The sequence below is a fragment of the Poecilia reticulata genome, chromosome 22 (genome assembly GCF_904066995.2).
Source record: "Poecilia reticulata chromosome 22, P_reticulata-male-v2, whole genome shotgun sequence".
NCBI lineage: Eukaryota > Metazoa > Chordata > Actinopteri > Cyprinodontiformes > Poeciliidae > Poecilia > Poecilia reticulata.
The window spans coordinates 23131807-23149903 of NC_088851.1; the positions used below are offsets into that span (position 1 = coordinate 23131807).

Consider the following 18097-nt stretch of genomic DNA (forward strand, 5'->3'; position numbering starts at 1 on the left):
AAGATAAATAAACGAGTGGTGAACATGGCTTGTGGGAGCTGCAGCGATCAGGTTGCAGAACATTTGAAAACGATCAAAAACCGCCATGACAGCCTGGTTCAAACAGGGAACAACAAGGATGTGAAACAGCTTAAATAACTATTTATTTAGTTTTCTTATCCATTAAAAAATTTACCATTTTAATAAGCATTCATAACTTTGCGGTTACCTTTTTTTAATATAATTTCTTAGCAAATATTTACAAAATTCTTGAGAAAATCATTTTTGACTCAATTTAAACATAATTATGTGCACATAAAATAAAAATTGTACTTTATTCTGAAGAATATATTGAAATCTTACTGCTTAATGTGGGATTAAATTTATTTAATTGAAAATGATTTGATATTTTATTTTAGTGACTGGTTTAAATATAATATAGTTGTCATTAAAACACAGATTATTATGTTTTATGTACAAATGGTTACATATTAATGGCTAATATTTTTTTTATCTCTTTTATACATGAATTTATCAGTGAATTTATTTATTTTTAAAAAAGTCCCTAATTTACTGTAAAATATTGGCAAATACGGTAAAATCCTGGAGATCACAGATGCAGGTATTTTACCGTAGATTAGAGACTTTTTTTTCTTTTTTTAAACATTGTTCTCACTTATTTTAGCGTTTTTGGCGTCTTCATTTAGCATCTTGCAGTCTGCTGTTGGGGTGAATTTGTCTACATGCTTGTGATTTTTAAAAAATATTTTCTACTTCTAGACTATTTTCTGCACAGCTTCAGTATAAGCTGTTTTTTTTTGTTACATTTCTAATGTGAATAAATGTGTTTTGTCTTAAAATGTTAACATTTCCGACGCTCTTTGATTGCAACTGCATCTTTTTAAGTCTCATTTTGTACCTAATCTTATTATGTATGTTAATTTTATGTCTGTTTTTATGCTAAATTATGTAAGGCGCCTACAAATAAAACATATTATTTATTGTTATTATTCAAATGTTTTTGTTTTCTTCTCTAATTTTACATACGTCTGTTAGTAATGTGTTTTTCTATGCACTAATTGGTAATTAATAATAGTAATAATTTTTTAAATTTAAATCAAATATCCATGCGTCCATTTATTTGATAAAAATAAACACGATTTATGGAGTTTCTGCATATATTTCACCTCCTGCTGAACTTCATAACTAGTGATTTCTTTAAAAATCAATTTCCTCTAAAGGTTAAACTACTAATTGTTTGTGTTGCCTTTATTTGCCATTCAGCTCCAGTGACATGCATTCATAGCCATTTTAAATCTAAAATTACAACAAAACAGAGCTTCATTGTTTCTCCACCAACAGAGGGAAAAATCAGCTTGTGTCTTGTGTCGCATAATAAACTTCACCCTAAATTACAGACAAGAGGACAACTGGAGCACATGACAGATAAACGTATTGGCTTTCAAATTGAATTATCATGATAACGACCCGCTTTTTTTTTTCATATCAGGCGTTTTATGTTGCTGATCCAGTCGTTGTGTTTGGGAGCAGCGCTCAGCAGAACAATAACGTCTTTCAGGGGAGGAAGGACGTCCGTCTGTCTGTCTGTCTGTCTGTCTGCCGGCGCCGGGGGCAACCGGCTGCACGAGGCCGCGAATTAGCCGACCGCTTTCCTGTTCCTCAGCCGGACTTAATGAGAATCAGATGGCCGCCGATCTCAACATAAACAACGGAGAACGCCGTACATCCAGGCTGCTGCTGAGTTTAGTTTTACAGGAAAATCTTCTGGAAGGATAAACTTCATATGCAAAGTTTATTTTCACATATTGGGACATACAGTGTAAAACATTTGAGCTGCATTTAGTTGGGTCTGTCATCTTCTACTCTTTAAGTTAAATAAATTTAGCGAGTTTTAGGTTTTGAACCTAAATGGACACAGAAGAACAGGCACACAAACACTGCAAAAACACAAAATCTACTAAAGTACTTTTGGTCTCATTTGGTTCCGATGTTACAGAAGGTATCAAAGTTGGCTCAGATATTTAAATTTGTCTTCTTTTTTCTAGTCTCACCCCTTTTAAACAAACTTTAAGTGCTATAACTCCTTATTCTAGGCTCTAAAACGTCTCGGACTTCTTATTAACCAACAAACTGTTGATTAAAAGTAAAGTTTATTCAGTTTACATAATAACTTCTTTAATTTTACCCCTCAAACATCATGTTTAAGCTGCACACTGCAAAAACATTAAATCTTACCAAAACATTTGTCTGCACTGTAAAACATTTGAGCCGCATTTAGTTGTGTCTACTATCTCCTGCTCTTTAAGTCAAATAAATTTAGCGAGTTTTAGATTTTTAACCAAAACGTGAGTCTGTGAAAGATAAACGTACAGCAGTAAGTTGTGTTAACTTTTTATTAATTTTAGTCGAATAAACTGGAGATTTTAGGTTAGCACTTAAAAAACTGACAGAAGAAAAAGACAGGAGTGGGAACTATTTCCCAGGATGCTTAGCGGCATTGAATACTAAATAAAAATCGCACTAGTTCCATCTGCAGATTTTTAACAAGACATTTTTCTCGTTTCAAGTGAAAAAAATCTGCCAGTGGAACTAGTTTTTTATTTAATTATTGACTTAAAACACATTTTTATATCTCTCTGGACAGTTATGAACACATTTTTATTATCTCGCAGCATTTCTGACTGAACTGCTCTGCAGCTCTGCACTTATCGGGGAACGTTGGCATAGTTACAGCTGTAATCACAGAAGCTACGGTCGCCCGAAGTGCCACATCGTTTTTAGTTAATTTACCCGCTTTGTGACTTTCTTTAACCTGCTGCCAGCTTTGCCTCTGTTTCCACTTATTAATATTTGCAGTCTAAGTGTTTCCAGGAAACTTCGGTGAATAAGTGTACTCAACGTCAACTTATCGCTGCAAGGTGTCGTTAATATTTAGATATGCATCGACTTTAGTGCTTTTTTGTGATTCCGACTCTTCAGTTTTGCTTTAAGACAGACGAAAAGAACAAAATAAAGAAATAAAAGAGAAGGATACTAATTATTGTAATTCTTAGAAAGATAGTCAGCTTGAGTCTCACCTGCCAGAGGTTGTAAGAAAATCTCTCCCATCGGATGAATGAAGGAAACGCCGTTCTGGCCATCGGCGGTGATGTCATCTGTCAGCGCAGCGTCGCCTCCTGTGAAGAAGAAAGTTCAGACAATGTGAGGCTGTTAGAGTTAAAATGCAGGCTTCAGTCCAGAAGGTTCGAATCTCCTCACAAAGCTGTCATAATAATTAAACGTCCAGCTTCCATTTCACAACCCGCTTTTGTTCTTTTAATTGTCCCTCTGAGTCTCATTTTCTTACAACCACAAACATTTTCACCTCTGACCTCTTGGCACATGAATCATTCAGAGTCTCAGTTTCTCTGCTTCCATCTGTTTTATTGCTTTGCTGAATTTTTTTACACTCCTTAAACTTTTCCACAATTTATGACGATCAATCAATCAAATTTTATTTTTATGGCACATTTCAGCAGCAAGGCATTTCAAAGTGCTTTACATAATTAAAATAAAAACGGCATGTGACATTGAATAAACAGTGAGAAAGACAAAGAGAATTAAAAAAAAAAGGTTAAAGATAAAAATATTAAAACCCGCACCCTTTGTAGGACTTCAGTTAAACGTCTCACACCTCAGAGTTTTAGTTAAAATGCCATTTAACAAGGATTCTCATGCATCAGAGTTTTAGTTAAAACGCCATTTAACAAGGATTCTCACGCCACAGAGTTTTAGTTAAAACGCCATTTAACAAGGATTCTCACACCCCTAGATATAGATTTGTTTAACTGGGACGTTTTCCGGGGGGGCTTTACATAGACAGTATGAAAGAGAAATAAAAAGAAGTTAATAACTAGATGAAAAGTAAAGATAAAAACATTAAAAACATCAAAAACATCAAAACCTGCACTCTAACGATGCAATCAGTAACTTTAATGTCTAATTGTGACATGGAAGGACAGTTTAAAGGTGATCTATTGTGCTTCTATGGCCTATACAAAACATGTTCATTACATTTTTTGCTTAAAATCCTTCTTAGATAGAATTCTATCTTCTCCGTTCTGCATTTTGAGCTGTTTTAGTGCATCTAGTTGCTTTAAATCCAATTAAGATGCAGATGACCACGCCCCCTCAAAATCAACATTTACACTTTTACATGAAAATGGCTGCAAACAGATGTGCTATTATACAATTGTACATCTTTGAAAAGCATTAGTACAGCCTCCTGCACAACCAACACAGAAACCAGCAAGTGGTTTCTGGATGGTAAGTCAACAACAAAACACTTATCTTTTCCAGCAGCCATTGTACAACGCATACAGAAACCAGCTGACTAAACGTGCTGGTGCTCAGGTTGCGTTGCTAGGTAGCAGGCGGAACTCTGCTGAGGTTGCTAGGTAACAACAACAATTGGGAAGTTTTTAGAATGACTCATTTTTCAGACACCAAAAGCCATTCACTGCTTGCCAAATTTGGGTTTGTGATGGTTTTATTCATCCGGATGAAAAACGGACAAAACAAACAAACAAAAAAAAGCTCAAATAGAGGTTCTGCTCACCTCTGTATCCGCCGCCGCCGCCTCCTGCTGTGCAGGCTCCTCCTCCTCCTCCAAACCCGCCGTACGTTGACCAGCTGAGCTTCGACAGAGCCAGCGGACAGGAAGTCCCGCCCACTGCTCCTTCCACCAGTGATCTGCCGGCGCTCTGATGAAGACTGGGGGTGTCCTTCCAACCACCTCCTCCACCTTTCAGGAAACAAAAACCCCTCATGACTCAACGAGTATACCCAAAACATTTACTCAAGTAAGAGCAGCAGTACTTCAACATATTTTTACTTAAGTAAACAAAAGTAAAAAGTAGCTAAGAGTAAAAGAAAATTTTGTGAAAAGGCAAATCAGGTACCAAATAACTAATCAAAACATGTCAATTAATGTTTAAATATTACATCATGGTATTTTAGAGAAAATAATTTATATAAATAACAGCTATGAAATAAATTTTCAAAATCAGTTTCTTTCAATATAAAACTTATGAAACTTTAACAGAAACTGCAGGTGTGTGTCTGGTGAATTTTTGTTTAAAATATCATATTTATTAATTCAGTGAAGTTCCTCACAGTAACTGAACTCAAGTAAGTGAAGCGATAAATCATGGTAAAATTACTCAAGATTAAAAAAGTAGCAAATACTTTTTCCTTTGATACAAAAGTAACATTTCTATCTTGATCAAACAACAAAAATCTAATATTCAAAAGTTAGATTTTTAAATATCTATTTTAAAAAAATCTACAAAATAAACAACAATAAATAAAAAACTAATAAAAAATATTGTTGTTCATTTAGTGAAGTTACTGACAGTGATGTAAAAATTTTACTCAAGCAAAAGTAAAATGTACAGCGAAATAAAAACAAAACAACATTATAGTTTTTACAAAAAAGTGGAAGTAAATGCAACTAGTTCCAGATCTGAAGGTTTTTTAATATTCGCCTCTTTGTCAGTGAATCAGAGAGCGAGAGCTTCGTCTCACTGAGGAATTTGCTTCTTTGTGCTTTGAACGGCTGAATAAACGTGTCATAAGAGGAAATTATGTTTTATATTGATATAAAAGAAGCAATCATCTTTTCTGAATATATTTCAGCAAGATGTGACCATAAGTCACATCTTAAAGTTTTTCTCTTTTTGTTTATGTGTGACGACAAAAAAGCATCAGTCATTATTTCCAAACAAGAAACCAAAAACTTTATTTAATCGATGCACTTAAAGAAAAAGTATTTAGATGTAACCTTTTTAATAAAGTGTAAAAACTTACTGGAGTGCAGTAATTTTAAGAAATATCCACTAGATTAGGCAGAAAAAAATTATTGTTTCCCCTTTTTGTTTTCTGCTAACTACCAGTTTACATCAAGCAAACAAGTTGTTTAAACTGCTGAAGTGAATTAAAACTGTTTGGTTTGATCAAATCCTGGAAAAGAAAATTGGAATCAAAAGAAAAAACAGCAGGGAAATAATTTATGGGTTCATAAACTTCAGAACATGTCAAAAATCTGCAGCGCCTGTAGTTATATTTAATAATTTAGGTTGTAGCATTCAGTTATGCATGATGCATAATGAGACCAAACAGCTGCACAGGCTTGAGAAAAACACACAACATCAAGAAGAATTGATAAAGTTCAGAGATTGAAATAGAAATGTTTGATGTTGTGCTGAAACGAAATGTAGGAAGGAAGTGGTTGGTCTCTTCTTTGTTCAATATTAGATCTTGGTTGTTAAAAGTTCAGGTGTGGATGATCAGAAACACTCAGGATGAACCCAGTAAATGGTTGGTTTTGACCCAATGCACTAACCCAGGTTTGTTATGACTGCGGTTTTTCCCTCTTTTTGTTTTTCATAACGTTAAATGCTTTAAAGGTATAAAACTCAGATTAACTGGCGGCCTACCTGCTGCTCCAGTCTGACCGCTGGTGCCGCGGGCCGCGGTGCTGTTCTCAAACTGCTCCGGAGGCATCTGGTCCAGACTGGACTCCGGGTCCTCCAGGTAGGCGTTTCCTCCCCCACCAGCTGCAATCAGCAAAGGAACCAGCTCACCACCCTCCATCTGGAACAACAAACCAGTAAGTCTACATCTATTCTGCACTGCAAAACATTTGAAGGTGGTTTAACTTGAAAATGAAAGTCCACCTGCTGCCTGGAAAATAACGTTTAAGTCAACAAGAAAATTGTTTTGGTTTTAACTCAGAAATTAAAGTTCATGAAGTTGATTTAACAACAAGAAACAAGTTGTTTAAACATTGATTTTTAAGTTCATAAATCTTGATTTGTGAGTTTTAACTTAAAAGAAATGATTATTTCACAATATGCAAGAAAAAACTGCCAGTTGAAGCCACATTTCTCCATTGTTTTCAATCACAATATCAAGTTAAAATAACTTATTTTACGTTAGAATAATTTAAATTCTTGTTTCAAATTTCTGATCTGACAATGAATTTTATTAAACATCACAATGAATTCAGCTCAAAAACATTTAGTGTGAACAGGACATTAAAATAAACACGAGTCAGATCAATGTAACGCACTTCCATCTCAGGACACAAAAACATGCCGCTAAGCATTCTGGGAAATAATTCCCACTCCTGTCTTTTTCTTCTTTCAGATTTTTTTAAGTGCTGACCTAAAAACTCTAGTTTATTCAACTAAAATTAATAAAAAGCTAACACAACTTACTGCTTTAAGTTTATCTTTCACAAACTCACACATTTAGGTTCAAAATCTAAAATTCGTTAAATTTATTTGACTTAAAGAGCAGAAGACAGCAGACACAACTAGATGCAGCTCAGATGTTTTACAGTGACAAACCAATTTATAATAAAGAAGAAGAGTTTATTCGCCTGCATGATCAACAAAATGTGTGAAAGTCTTTTATTATTACAATCACAACCAGAGAGAGTAAAGTGATTTGCGCCACCTTGAAGATGTAGGTGGCTCCTCCGCCGCCGCCGCCTCCACCTGCGCGCTCCGTGCCCGTCTCAGATCTGCGGTTGTCTTCGATCACAGACGACTCTCCCAGACATATTTTCTGTGTAAGTGGATTTCTCTGGGGTAGGAAGATGAGAATCAGACTTAAGGAGAAGGCGCTGTATCTGGGTCAGCCTCTGAACGGACGCATGTCAGCTTTTCCACTCACCCCGGGGCAGGCGTCCTCTCCCTGGTGTCCCACCAAAATGTGAAGTATTTCTCCCTTTTCCAGGGGAAATATGGCGGAGATAAACACCCCGTGGTTTCGTTTGTTGTGGTTTTTGGCTCCTTTTCCGCCTGCAGCACCGTACGCTGAGATACTGAGGGAGATCGCAGCAACACAAAGGGATTAAACTCAGAAAGAAATTGCACTTTGGCTCAAACCTCAGAAAACAGACGATTTCTGTCACAGACACAAAATAAAGAGTATTTTAGCCTGAGGATCTTTCTAACCTTTTTACCTACAAATACAGAGCATGGGGATTGTGTAACATAACCTACAAACCTTCTCTGTTTTCCTTCAGTGTTTGTTCCCTTTTCTCATGCTTCTCTGATGAAGATAAGTCTTGACTGACAAATTAGATTTAGTGGAAAAACAGTTAATTATACTGAGTATGAGCAATAGGACCACAATCTTTGACCTTTAGGTCATTAATAACAAATATAAATGGTAACGACAGAGTAGGAATCAAACATTTACTAATATCAGTTTTCCATATTAATGAAGAACAGGAGTTTGTGAACTTTTTGGTGACTAATAGAAGTAAATCTGGGGAAAAAATGTGCAGTACTGTTAGGCCTGACATATATATTCACTTATTAGTACTGCAATTATTTTATTTAAAAATCTCATGAAAAAATGAAAAGATCATGGATAAAATGGGTTATAAAATGTAAACATATTTAATAAGAATTGAGTTGCAGCACTCAACTCAATTCCTATTAGTTTTTTTTTTCTATTTGTTTTAGACTGGTTGGACCAAATAAAGTGTATCCATATTCTCTAGAATTTATATTTCAGAGATTGAATTTCAGGATTTGAGAGCATCCACTTAGAGAAAAGTGGAAAATCCTTCACACACTCATATATATATCTACACAGCATGAAACCAGTGATGTTTTTTCTTTCTTTTATCACTCTAGAGCAGTGGTTCTTAACTTGGGTTCGATCGAACCCCAGGGGTTCGGCGGAGCCTCTGCCGCGGAGGTAAAGACACACTTGTGTAAAGTCGTGATGACGCCCCGCTTTGCCATCACTTAATGCAGAGGATCACGTTACATTGCTTAGCCAATCAGAGGATCATGTTACATTGCTTAGCCAATCAGAGCTGCGGAGGAGCCCTGATTGAAGGAGCTCCACTCTCAGCATGGATTTAAACTTGTGTCTTTATTTACTTCAGCAAAGCTCCGTTTTTACCACATTCTGCAGCTTTCGGTGTTCTTCTAAATCTGCTCCTTAGTCGCATCTTTTCGGGGTTGGTACTGCCTCTAGTGGCGTGGGGGTGGTAACACAACTAATATAATTACATGACTAAATCAGAATACCGCAAAGTCTTTATTATTTATTATAAATTTTCATTCTCTTAAGAATGTAGAGCTAATTAAATAATCTAAACCAAACCTTAAAGTGGTTCCAGTTTCTCTCAATGGCCAACCTGTTGAAACTGTGGCAGATTTTAAATACCTTGGGTCGTTCCTGGACAATCAGCTGAACTTTGCTGAAAACACTGATTATATTTTGAAGAACTGTTCTCAGAGACTCTACCTTTTAAGAAGACTTAGTAATCTTGTTTTATTTATCACTACAGAAGGGTTCAGTGAATGCGCATATAAAACTGGTGGGTTCGGTACCTCAAAAAAGGTTAAGAACCACTGCTCTAAAAGCACAAAAACATGTTAAAAAAATGTCATTATGTCACGTCTTTCTTTACTGGATCACCTGAAATGAACCCAGAGTAACTCAATCTTTGCCACAAATGAACTATTAGCCTTAATTTAGGCTAATTTTGTTATGCACATTATTCTACAAAGGTAAATTCTGTTGGACTTCAAATTTAAATAAAGCGTGTGACGTGTTTCAGGAACAGAGTGTTTTTGTGTCTAATAAAAAGGTAAACGTTTGTGCTTCCTTTTCACTCACTGGTATCGGTTGGTAGCAGGAACCTTCCACATCTGGACTCCTTTCAGGGGGCCCTCCTTCCCCACAGTGACGCTGACGTTTTTGTTCCTATAGGTGCTGTCGCACTGGGCTTGGGTCGGGCCGTGGGGGCCGCTGGCACCGCACGAGTTAAACCACCACGTCATCAGAGAGACTTCTGTCCATATGGAGAAGATAAACAGTTGGAATCAGCTGGAATATTAAGGACATGATGTGCAAAAGACAGTGGGAGACTTTGGTAAGGTTTTCAGAGAGAACGCAGTGGTGCCCCCAAAGGGGGAGCAGAGGGGGACATGGCCACCACTGAAAAATAAAATAATATGTATTTATTCTGAACCACCCTGAGTCTAGTCTGGCCAACCCCAAGAAGATTAAATATTGATAAAAAAGATATAAAGATGTAACTAATAAAAAATATAGATGTCCAAATATAGATTTGGACTAATTTGTCCAAAATGTCATGACATTTTGTTTTTGTGTCTTCACACATGGCTTGAGGCAGATAATCTGTGAATATAATTCAGCACCTTGCCTTCGCTCAGTGCTATCTAGAAACAACCAATCAGAGCCAGGAGGCGGGTCTTGGCATTGTCAATCAGGAGGGAATGCAGAGCTGCTCATTCCCTCCTTTTCTCTCTGCTATGCTGCAGCTTCTTCCAGACAGCAGAGCCTGACATGAACGCTCAGGCTATTTAGCTTGGCCAACAATGACAGCGGATGAATAGTTTTCTTGTATGTTGTTTCTCTACCACAGCACATTTAGCAACACATTTATGAGGTTTATTGACAGCGCTAAGACCCTCCTCCTGGATCTGATTGGTTGTTTTTGTTTGGGTGCATTTAACGGTATGTAAGGAAGGAGGAGGAAGAGATCGACCTGTTCATTTGTCTTGTACTGTTTTAACAAACATGTAGAAAACATATTTTTAATAAAAGTTACATAATACAGCTTTAAGTAAAATTATCTGAAATGTGAGTGTAACAGTTATTGCAGCTAACTGCGGCTACAAGAGCAGCATCAGAAGATGGTTCTTTAAGGAGCCAGAGGTGTGAATGAAGACACGAAGAAATGGTTTTAGTTTTGGTGTATATATTAGTGATTTGGGGGAAAAAAAACAGACAATTACAAATGCACAATGAGAGACAAATTAACTCAAAATAAATCAATTCCCAGATCATAAAGTTCTTGTCCTTATTCCTAGCTCACCATCCTTGGATTCAGAAGAGGATCTGATCCATCAGGAATAAAAAACCCGACATTTGGGAAGAGAGTGGGGCGTACTGAACTGCAATCAGCTGTTGCAATCCCGCTGACGGCCCAGGTAACAAACGCCAGTTCAATAGATCAAATCAGTGGATGCAAAGATTTTGATGAATTTGCCAGGAAGACGCCAAACAGCGAGCCACAATCACAGTGGAACAGGTGATGAAGTTCAACTGTGCGCTGGAGGCGGGGCTTTAAATAACTTGGCAAGTTTGGGGGAAAACAGGAAGTGAGCCCGCAAAAATAAAAGTCTTGAATAATTGAGTAATTGCGGGTTACATGAGTTCTGTATGCATTGTTCAATATTTAAGCTAAAATATTATACTTTGTGAATTCTCCAGGTCTTTCCTGTACATACCTGTGACCGACGGCTCAGGAAGCGGACTCAGGAAATCAAAGTCAATTTGCTGCAGCGAGTTGAGATCTGAGGACAGACGGAAACATCCAATTCTGACTGGGCAATAGTCCAAAAGAATACGACCTTATTAAAACAATTGTAGAATAATAAGAAAAGATGAAAAAGAGAGATTTTCTGAGCAGGAAAACAACGTGGATGGGTGTTTGATTGTCCTCCGGTCTGCTTTGCATGCTGGCTTAGAAATCTGCCCACTTAGTAGCGGGAATGTTTGTGTGATGGGTTCAGCCAAGCTCTTCCCTCAAACCAATTTTGTGTTTTTAAATTCGATTAGGAAAACGAGGGCTTCAGATACAAAAGCCCAGTGTTGTCAAGAACAGAGCAGCAAAAATGTTCATCCATCCATCCATTTTCTTGACACCCTTGTCCCTTAGTGGGGTTGGGAGGGTTGCTGGTGCCCGCCTCCAGCTAACGTTCCGGGCGAGAGGCGGGGTCACCTGGACAGGTCACCAGTCTGTCGCAGGGCGCAAAAATGTTCAGTTTAGCATTATTCAGATTTACTCAGAGGTGTTAGAGTTCCCAAAAGTATCACTGCTTCAACATATTTTTACTCAATTAAAACGTCTACTCAAGTACTGAATAACTGATCAAAACAATCCTTTAATATTTAAAAATTACATCAGAAAGAACAAAATATAAAGTTAAGTGGAAATTTTGCCATATTAGAGGAAGTAATTCATATACAGTAAAAAACTGTTACAAATAAACAAATGAGTTTCTTTCAATATGAAACTTATGAAACTTTAACAGAAACTGCAGAAACTTTACTCAGGTGAGAGTAGTGAAACTTCAAAATAAAATTACTCAAGTAAAAATAAAAAGTAGTGTAGTAAAAATAGTAATTTTCCCCCTAAACTGAGTTAATGTTACTACCAAACTCTGCATATGCTTACTGAGGACAATAATGACTTATTTTCCGCTGTCATATAATCAGTTGTCCCGTTTTAAAGGTTTTTATCTGCATTTCTCTTAAATTATGCATAAGCAACACCAGCTCCTTCACAGCTGAGCATAAAAAGGTTTTGTAAGTGTGGGAATTTAAACCCAGAGTGCAAAAACTGTCAGAGTGCTGGAAGTGAAGAATGCTGGCACACACTGTTGTCATACTGCGGTGAACGATTCGTGGCAAATCATTTTAGAGCTGGTGTCGCAGCCAATCATGAAAACGAGGCACCAGACGGGAGACCAAACACATCACACTGTCTTTATGAAGCACATTTATCATTTCTGGAAGTTTATGCTTTGACAACGGCGGCGTGTTTACGCCTACCTGTTTTGAAGCAGGCCGCGCCGATGGCGATGTTATCAAACGCGAGGTCAGCGTTGGAGTTTCGTCCCCAAGCGGCTTTGATGTGGACGTGAAACCTGAAGGGAAGCAGAAATCAGAAAGCAATAGAAGCTCTTACAAAGGAATAACTGTGACATGAGCAATGACAGACCAGGAAACAGAAACAGATGACATTTTGTCAGATCCCGAGTACTTTGTTGTGTTTTATTATGTGTGACGGTTCAGAACAGAGAACTGCGGCTGACAACTGGTGGGAAAATGTTATGTTGTCTCTACAAGCTTTGAGGATCTAAAGATTCAAGATTTTCTTTGTTTTTCTTTGCAAAAAAGTTTTTGAATGCTTCCTTGAACAGGTTAGGATAAGTCTCTGGGCGATACAAAACATTTTCTTTAAATTTTTTACAAAATTATTCTTAGATAATGAGATTTTAGTACTTCAGAGCTGTTTTAGGGCCGCTTGTCACTTTAAATACAAATAAGCTGCTGCTGGGCACAAGAAAATGGCTGCAAACAGATGCGCAATCATACAACCACACATCTTTGAATAGCACAAGTGGAGCCTCCTCTACAAAAAACGAAAATGAAGAAAGTGGTTTCTCAATGGTAACAACAAAACACTTTTTTTTCCCCAGCAGCCATTGTACAGCACATGCAACTATAAACCAGCTGACCAATCATGTTGGAGCTTCACTTGGGTTGCTAGGTAACAGTTCTGGGCTTGGCTAAAGTTGCTAGGTAACGGGCGGTGTCCATCGAATGCGACTTAATAACTGGGAGGTTTATGAAACGGCTCACCAAAAAGTAAAATTTAAAATTTTTTAAAAACATCTGGTTGGGTGTTTTTAAGCACTTGAACTGTTTTTAGAAGCAGTTGAGACTCAAATGAAAGTATAAAAACATGCAAAATGTGAATTTAAACAGAACAAAACAAAACTCCAGACACAATTTCAGTCAATAATCCATCAAAAAATCAAACATTTCTACCAGATCTGATTTCTTTCTATTAGCTTCCTTCTTCTTGTTATGATCTTGTGGCGAAACAATCGCCTCTCAATGCTGAATAAACATTAATTATTAATACCAGGGTTTCCCTTAGTGTAATGTCAGCCTGGTGGGCCACCAGGCTTAGCATTGTTAATTTATCTTAGGTTTTATAAAATTATTGCCTCTTTTTAAGACTTTATAGTTGGTGTTCAGGTATTAATCTTCCAAGTATGCATAACTATCAAGAAATATTTTCTAATTTCCTGTCAACTTTAAACATTTTTAGCTCAAAAACATGGCAGCCGGCGGGAAATCTGTCCCATCGTCCCGAGTGTCAGGCTTAGCAAGTTTTCTGGGGGAAACCCTGAAAACGTGAACATCTCCAACCATTATTACTTCCATAAACAGTGCGCTGTTAACCTGCTGAAAATGTGGGTCGTTTGACAAAACAACACAAAAAAATATTAATTGGATTTTAGCAGGGCAGTTGGTAGAGCTGTTGCCTTGCAGCAAGAAGGTTCTGGGTTCGATTCCCGGCCCCGGTCTTTCTGCATGGAGTTTGCATGTTCTCCCTGTGCATGGTGGGTTTTCTCCAGGTACTCCGGTTTCCTCCCACAGTCCAAAAACATGACTGTCAGGTTAATTGGTCTCTCTAAATTGCCCCTAGGTGTGAGTGTGTGTGTGCATGGTTGTGTGTCCTGTGTGTCTCTGTGTTGCCCTGCGACAGACTGGCGACCTGTCCAGGTGACCCCGCCTCTCGCCCGGAACATTAGCTGGAGAGGAACCAGCAACCCTCCCGACCCCACTGAGGGACAAGGGTGTAAGAAAATGGATGGATGGATTTTAGCAAAAGAAATTTAAAATTGAAAAAGACCGACGACTTGAACACCTGAATTTAATGATTTGGTGAGTGATACTTTGCTATTTTTCTACATACCCATGATTGAGGTCAGCCACTTCCAGTGCAACTGTTTCCCAGTCGTCCGTCGACTGGCCTTGTCTCTCCCAGATGACCGGCGTATAACCCGTCCCGTTTTCCTCAATGGCAACTTGCAGCGAGCCGTTAAACGACCCGTACAAGTAGAGAGAGAAACGCATCTACACAACCACAACCAGAAGGTGCTTCAGAAACTACTTACAATAACAAAAGAAACAGAAAATAAATGCATGTAACTGGACGACTTTATTTATGTACTGACCTGGCATGCAGAAGTAGAGATTGGCGGAGGGAAGAAGGAGCTGTGAAACGACGCTTCTTTAAGGGAACTGCTCCCTCTAACCTGCAGGTACAAGAAGTGTCCTGCAGACGTACAACAAAATGTCACAATGTGGAATCTTTACCGTTATTCATTTATTTATTTACATGATTTAAAAGCCAAAGGAAACCAAAGTGCTGCACAGTTCAATCAGAAAATACAAATACCGCAAAAACACAAAATCCTACCAAATACTTTTTGGTCTAATTACTAGCGCAAATATCTTAAAACACTTGAAATAAGACAAACTAACTTAAAAGTAGTTTTAAGCAAGATATGGAGAATTGTTTTAGGGAAATAATTCCTTATTTTTGATGAAAATGTACTTTAGTTCTATTGGCAGATTATTTCACTTACAACTTCCCATGTTATAAATTAATTTGTCTGCCAGTGGAACTGGAACTTTTTCATCAATAATAAGGAATTATTTATTTAAAAAAGAATCTACATCTTGCTGAAAAGTTACTTTTAATTTAGTTTGTCTTATTTCAGGTATATTAAGATATTTGCACTAGAAATTAGACCAAAATTACTTGGTATGATTTTGTGTTTTTACAGTGTTGACAATAAACAATCACCAAAAAAAGTAAGAGTCGAGGGCTACCCAGAATGAATTACTTATTTAATTATCACTGCTGTATTAATGTTTAAAAAAATAGTTTTAATAAACCTGTACCTTCCAGCCTGAGTTAAGCATTAGATAAATCCTTAGCAATAGTTAAAACTTGTCAAAGAAATGTTTTATCTTCTGACAAAAAGAGGAACAGAGGAAACTGGGTCATTTTGACCGATTTCCTCAGTGCAGTGATTCATTTAAATAGCAGAGGTGCACCAGAGTCCTCCTAAAATCAGGCTGTAAATCACACACACACACACACACACCTGGTGTGCGCTGAAGCGTGACGCCCTGCATGTCTTGTTTCTGCAGAAGCTCATCTCCAGCGACTCTCCTCCATCCCGAGTGCTGACTGGACCCGGACCAACCGCATGAATCCAACTCAAACGAGCAGTACGAGCCAAAGGGAAGAGCGTCTGCCAGGAAAGCAGATTATTATATTTCACCGAGACGCCGAACACAGCTGCAGGAACATCCACAGCACAAAATACAGTTTTACTAAAGCAGCTAAATATCAGTAGGACTTTTGGCCAGGAAGGCAAAACTGAACGAGCAACATGAAGAACTGCTGCGACTAATTAAGCACAAAAACATTTTTATTGGATAATGTTCTTATTTTTACCTGCTTGACAATAAACCATGGAATATTTTTATGTAGAAGAGTCATGTGTTAATAACTGCAAATCTAAGATATTAAAGGAATTTTGAATGTTTGCCTTATTAAAAAATAATCAATGCAGCTCTGGAAAAAACTTCACTGCACTGAACCCATTGAAAACCTCCTGGTTATTCCACCAAACACTGATTTCTGAGCTCTTCCTGAGTTAAAACATTAGTATTGCTGTTTCTAAATGAATACGAACTTGTTTTCTTTGCATTATCTGAGCTCTGAGAGCAATGCTTATTTTTCGTCATTTTGATTATTTCTCACTTTCTGCAAATAAAAACTAAATTTCTGCTTGGAATTTCAGAGACATGTTGTCAGTAGTTCATAGAATAAAAGAACAAAGTTTATTTTACTCAAACATAAACCTATAAACAGTAAAATCAGAGAAACTGGTCAGTTTAAGTGCTCTAGAAAAAACTAAGTGGTCTCTTAGTTTTTTCTAGAGCTGTAGCTGAATTTCCACTGACCATATAATTCCTCATAATTGCACAATTTAACATTTTGAAAATAAATTTGTTTAATGAAAACAGGGCAAAAAGTTTCGGGACTTTGATAATGGTTTTGAAATTGGTTTATTTTGCAAAACTGCAATAGAAACACTTTATTCACATCACATGAGTCACATGATCAACAACCAAATGTTGCCACTGCCAAAACCCACGAAGAAGATGACAACAGGAAGTAGTTGGAGGATCATGGTGCAGGTTTTTAATGACTTATCAGGTGAACAAACTGATCCACGTTTGAATTTAGTTGCATTTCTTATTTAATGGAAACGCCACAATTGTGAATTTGTTTTACATTAGTAGAATATTGAGAACTTTTGTAACGTAAAACGTTCTGAAATCTTTTGTGTCAAGTTTTTTTCTGTCAAGAAGAACAGAATAGATAGAAAGGCGTTTTTTTTTAACGAATGGATCCACTCAAGTCTGCTTTAGACCAGTGGTTCTTAACCTGGGTTCGATCGAACCCCAGGGGTTTGGTGAGTCGCTCTCAGGGGTTCGGTGGAGCCTCTGCCGCGGAGGTAAAGACACACTTGTGTAAAGTCGTGATGACGCCCCGCTTTGCCATCACTTGCTGCAGAGGATCACGTTACATTGCTTAGCCAATCAGAGGATCACGTTACATTGCTTAGCCAATCAGAGGATCATGTTACATTGCTTAGCCAATCAGAGGATCATGTTACATTGCTTAGCCAATGAGAGGATCATGTTACATTGCTTAGCCAATCAGAGGATCACGTTACATTGCTTAGCCAATCAGAGGATCACGTTACATTGCTTAGCCAATCAGAGGATCACGTTACATTGCTTAGCCAATCAGAGGATCATGTTACATTGCTTAGCCAATCAGAGCTGTGGAGGAGCCCTGATTGAAGGAGTTTCTCTCTCAGCATGGATTTGAACTTGTGTCTTTATTTACTTCAGCAAAGCTCACAGTTTTTACCAAATTCTGTAGCTTTCTGTGTTCTTCTAAATCTGCTCCTTAGTTGCATCTTTTCGGGGTTAGTACTGCCTCTAGTGGCGTGGGGGTGGTAACACAACTAATATAATTACATTACTTAATTAGAATACCGCAAAGTCTTTATTATTGATTATAATTTTTCATTCTCTTAAGAATGTAGAGCTAATTAAATGATCTAAAGACCTTAAAGTGGTTCCAGTTTCTCTCGATGGCCAACCTGTTGTGGCAGATTTTAAATACCTTGGGTCGTTCCTGGACAGTCAGATCAACTTTACTGAAAACACTGACTATATTTTGAAGAACTGTTCTCAGAGACTCCACCTTTTAAGAAGACTTGGTGATCTTGGGGTGACCCAACTAGACTCTAGTTCTGTCACAACTATGTCTTGAATTTGGGGGGGAAAAAAATATTTTATTTTTTATAGAAGGGTTCAG

At 37.5% G+C, this 18097-nt stretch overlaps 1 protein-coding gene across 2 annotated transcripts in view; it reads right to left on the reverse strand.

The window, feature by feature from the left end:
* The window catches only part of ltk (leukocyte receptor tyrosine kinase), a 76848-nt gene that overhangs the window by 18760 nt on the left and 39991 nt on the right, over positions 1–18097 (reverse strand). For both annotated transcript variants that reach the window (XM_017302620.2, XM_017302621.2), the window contains 11 exons: positions 15798–15947; positions 14859–14959; positions 14597–14757; positions 12658–12752; positions 11331–11396; positions 9691–9865; positions 7720–7870; positions 7501–7629; positions 6477–6633; positions 4598–4783; positions 3078–3176 (listed from right to left, as the gene is read on the reverse strand). In XM_017302620.2, coding sequence (XP_017158109.1) covers positions 3078–3176; positions 4598–4783; positions 6477–6633; positions 7501–7629; positions 7720–7870; positions 9691–9865; positions 11331–11396; positions 12658–12752; positions 14597–14757; positions 14859–14959; positions 15798–15947 — 1470 coding nt within the window. The remainder of the gene's footprint in view (positions 1–3077; positions 3177–4597; positions 4784–6476; positions 6634–7500; positions 7630–7719; positions 7871–9690; positions 9866–11330; positions 11397–12657; positions 12753–14596; positions 14758–14858; positions 14960–15797; positions 15948–18097) is intronic.